This window comes from Eimeria tenella, genomic scaffold, assembly GCF_000499545.2.
Source record: "Eimeria tenella Houghton genomic scaffold, Eth_scaff1057, whole genome shotgun sequence".
Taxonomy (NCBI): domain Eukaryota; phylum Apicomplexa; class Conoidasida; order Eucoccidiorida; family Eimeriidae; genus Eimeria; species Eimeria tenella.
The window spans coordinates 1-4180 of record NW_013543531.1 but is presented as its reverse complement, the minus strand read 5'-3'; the positions used below and the strand labels follow the sequence as shown (position 1 = coordinate 4180).

At 52.1% G+C, this 4180-nt stretch overlaps 1 protein-coding gene across 1 annotated transcript; it reads right to left on the bottom strand.

The window, feature by feature from the left end:
• Window positions 1–1130: 1130 nt before the first annotated feature.
• Window positions 1131–4021, bottom strand: ETH_00016845 (uncharacterized protein; the record flags this gene model as incomplete). The annotated part of the gene is made up of 7 exons (XM_013378823.1): window positions 1131–1484; window positions 2096–2201; window positions 2303–2414; window positions 2600–2717; window positions 3041–3268; window positions 3510–3734; window positions 3839–4021. Coding segments are annotated over 7 exons (1326 nt in total), but the record flags the coding sequence as incomplete, so codon positions are not given.
• Window positions 4022–4180: the final 159 nt, after the last annotated feature.

Genomic DNA, 4180 nt, shown 5'->3' with positions numbered 1-4180 from the left:
CTATGCAGCTAGCTAGCTGCATAGCTGGCTAGCTAGCTAGCTAGCCAGCCCCCCGAATAGCTGAGAGTAGCTAGCCACGTTTGCAGAGAAGCTGCAGCAAGTCAAAAGTAAACGAAGTCGACGATAAAAAGAAACCCAAAAGTTGCTTCAAATCATAAACGAAAAATTCAAAACTAAAGGGCCCCTGGGGACTCATGGGGCCCCAGAGGCCCCCAGGGGCCCCTTGGGGCCCCCTGGGGGCCCCCGGGGGCCCCCCAGGCTTCTTTTAAGAAACCTCTGGGCTTCTGGGGGCCCCCAAGGGGCATTTATTTGCTTCTTAGAAACTGCAATGCTGCATCGGGGGGCCCCCCTTGGGGGCCCTCTCGGGGCCCCTCTTGGCGGCCCTTCTTGGGGGCCCCCATCGGGGGCCTCTCTTGGGGGCCCCTCTTGGGGCCCCTCTTGAAGGCCCCTCCTGGGGGCCCCCGGGGCCCCCTTGGGTTCCCTAGGGACCCCCAGGGGGGCCCCCTGAGTCCTCTAGGGGGCCCCTGAGGGGCCCCTAGGGGGCCCCTCTTGTGTGGAATTGGAAATGAATTGGTTTGAAAGAAAATAGAAATAAAATGGTATTTTGGAGCTGCTACCAAGACCATTTAATGGTTCGAAACTTTTTCCATTTTCTTTTTTTATTCTTTTTTTCGAAATTCCAAAAAAGAGATTCTGCGGTGTCTGTGGGCACCAGCTGTACGTACACCGCAACCCGCAAGCCCCACAACTCAACTCCAAACCCTAAACCCTAAACCCTAAACCCTAAACCCTAAACCCTAAACCCTAATTAGCCAGCCATCAGTTAACTGGTTTTTTAATCATGGCCAAATACTACATACATCCAATTACATAGCAAATTAATTAACTACCCAAATAAATTAAAAATGAATAAACAAATAAACAAAAAAGTAAATAAAGGAATAAATTAATTTATTTAATAAAGCGATTATTCAATTAATTTGTTTAATTAATTAATTAATTGTTTAATTAATTAATTAATCAAACAAATTAATTAATTAATTTGTTTATTTAATTGATTTATTCAATTAATTAATTAATTAGTTAATTAATTAATTTTAACTAAATAAAATTATTTTAATTTTATTTACCTCAGGCGGAAGCGTTTGCTTCAGGTGTCTGTACAGCGGAGGAGGCAAAACCAAAGAGAAGTTCGAAACGGCCTCAGCAATTATCATACACTCAGAAACGCCAAGTTGCTGCTGCAGCTGCAGCTGCTGCTGCTGCTGCTGCTGTTCTTGTTGCTGCTGCTGCGACTCTTGCTGCTGCTTTCGCTGCTGCTCTTGCTGCTGCTCTTGCTGCTGCTCTTGGTGCTGCTGCTGCTGCTGTTCCGGCTGCTGTTCTGTCCGATGCTCTTGCTGCTGCTGCTGCTGCTGCTGTGGAGTGCCTGTGCAGCAGAGCTGCTGCAGCAGCGCTTGCTGCAGGGAGGGGGCGGAGAAGGCTAACTGCAGCAAAAGTACAGCAGCAATATAGTTTCACTAAAACAAACAAATAGAAAGGAATATACACAAATAAACAAATAAATAAATAATTTAATTAAAATAAACAAAAGGAAAACAATTTGCTGCAAAAACGGCGGAAAATGACCAAGTGGCTGCCCAGGCGCTTGGGGTGTACGTACACCTCAGGCACTTGGGGTGCACGTACAGCCCAGGCGTTTGGGGTGTACGGACACCTCAGCCTGCTGCTGCTGCTGCTGCTGCTGCTTACTCGCGTGAGGGCCTGAAGCACCATTAATAATTGTTCTTTAGGCAAAAAAGAAATTTTGTTTTCCAGCAGCAGCAGCAGCTCCTGTTCAGGTGTACAGACAGCTCAAAACCCGAACCTACTGGCATTAGTCAGAAGCATCAAGCGCAGCAGCAGCAGCAGCAAAGGCAGCAGCAGCAGCAAGAATGGTAGCAGCAGCAAAAGCAGCAAGAAAAAAAAGCTGCAGCAACGACACAGGCCGCCGCCATAGCGACGACGGGCTTCAACAGCAGCAGCAGTAACAACCACAGCAGCAACGCCAAAATGCCCAGCAGCAGCAGCAGCAGCAGCAGCAGCTGCAGCAGCAAACCTGCATGAGCCCTCTATGCAGCATTTTTGCCTTTCCAAATGCCCGCAGCAGCGCAGCAGCATCATGCGGCTGCAGCAAGTGCAGCAGCAGCTTCTGCTGTGCTGCCCTGAGACAACCCAAACCCTAAACCCTAAACCCTAAACCCTAATCCCTAATCCCTAAACCCGGTTGCTTCTCTTTTTAAAAGCAATGAGAGGTCAAAGTCACCTGTTTGAGGTGTCTGTACACCTCAGCAGCAGCGCTGCAACAAGAGAAAATACTTTTTCATCTTTTACACCTTCGCGGCTAAACGCAGTAATCAAATTAACCAAATGGCGGCCTGAAATACACGCAATTAGGGTTTAGGGTTTAGGGTTTAGGGTTTGGGGTTTGGGGTGCAGGGTCAGCCTGCGACGCACCCGATCTACGGCCAGCTCAAGAGGCAGCAGCAGAGCAGCAGCAGCAGCAGCAGAAAGAGCAGCACGGGCAGCAGCAGCAGCAGCAGCAGCAGCAGCAGCAGCGAACCTGTGACTTGCTGCTGCTGCAGCAAATCTTCTTCTGCTGCTGCTCGGCGCAGCAGCACAGAGCAGCGAGACAGCAGCACCCTGCAGTCAACGCCTCCCTTTGTGAGGGACCCCACCAGCTGCAGCACAAACCCTAAACCCTAAACCCTAGCCCTTAAACCCTAAACCATAGACCCTAAACCCTAAACCCTTCTAGACCCTAAGCGCTAGGCCCCAAATTGAAAACCCTGAACCCTTCGGGGAGCCCTGCTGCTGCTGCTGTTGCTGCTGCTGCTGCCGCTGCGAATTTGCCGAGCGCGTTCTCTGCAGCAGCAGCAGCAGCTGCCGCTGCAGCAGCAGATCCCCTCTACAACTGGTACACGCGACCGCAGCAGCAGCAACAGCATCGCCGCAGCAAAAGTAGAAGGACCAGCAGCAGCAGCAGCAGAATGTCTTGCTGCACCTGACTCATCTCTGGCACTGAAAACTTATCCAGCTGCTTTCTTGCTGCCACAGCAATCTGCTGCAGCAGCAGCTGCGGCTTCTCAAAGCCTGGAGCCGCTGCAGCGCATGCATATGCTGCTGCAGCAAAATGCAGCGGGGACAATCCCTGCTGCTGCTGCTGCTGCTGCTGCTGCCGCTGCTGCTGTAAATATAGCAGCATATGCGACGCGCACAACCTCCACAGCTCCTGAGGCGCCGCAGCAACGGCAGCAGCAGCAGCAGCAGCAACACCAGCAGCAACGGCAGCAGCAGCAGCAACAGCAGCAGCAGCAGCAGCATGAGGTGCTCCTGGTGGCCAAAGGCAGCAAACGGATGCCTGCAAATTTATTCAAACTCTTCCAGATAGTGAAATTCTAAACCCTCAAGTGGCTGGGAAAAGAAGCAAACCCTAAACCCTAAACCCTAAACCCTAAACCCTGCATCCTTACTTCTTCAACGATATTATATTTTGCTGCTGCTGTCATCCAAAGAACCAATTCCGGGGGAGACAGCAGCGCAGCAGCAGCATCTTCAGGCCATGCAGCAGAAGCAGCAGCAGCTGCTGCTGCTGCACCCACAGCCTGCCGCAGCTGCTGCTGCAGCAAACCGCGGTGACGCCGCAGCAGCTCCGCACTCACCGTGCGCGCAGCAGCAGCAGCAGCAGCAGCAGCAGCCTGAGCAGCAGCAGCAGCAAACACGAACCAGCCTGTTTTCAGGCACCAGCAGCACAAACAGCAGCAGCAAACTGCAGCAACAGCAACTGCAGCAGCAAACTCACACTTCCAATGGCTGAGCCGTGCAGCAGCAGCAGCGCCTGCAGCAAATCAACTGTCTCCGGCAGGCGCAGTGCTGCTGCTGCTGCAGGTTCCCCCAGGAGCAGCAGCAGCAATTCGAGGCTTTTACCGGCTGCTGCAGCAGCAGCAAACAGCAGCACATCTGCTGCCATCTGTTGCCACGGCATCTAGCCGCAGCAGCAGCAGCATTGACAAAGGCAGCAACAGCAACAGCAGCAGAACCAGCAGCAGCGCCACAGCAGCAGCAGCAACAGCAGAAGTTCAGGAGCAGCACGAGCAGCAGCAACAGAAACGAAAGCAGCAGCAGCAAAAAGAGTCTTTAAACT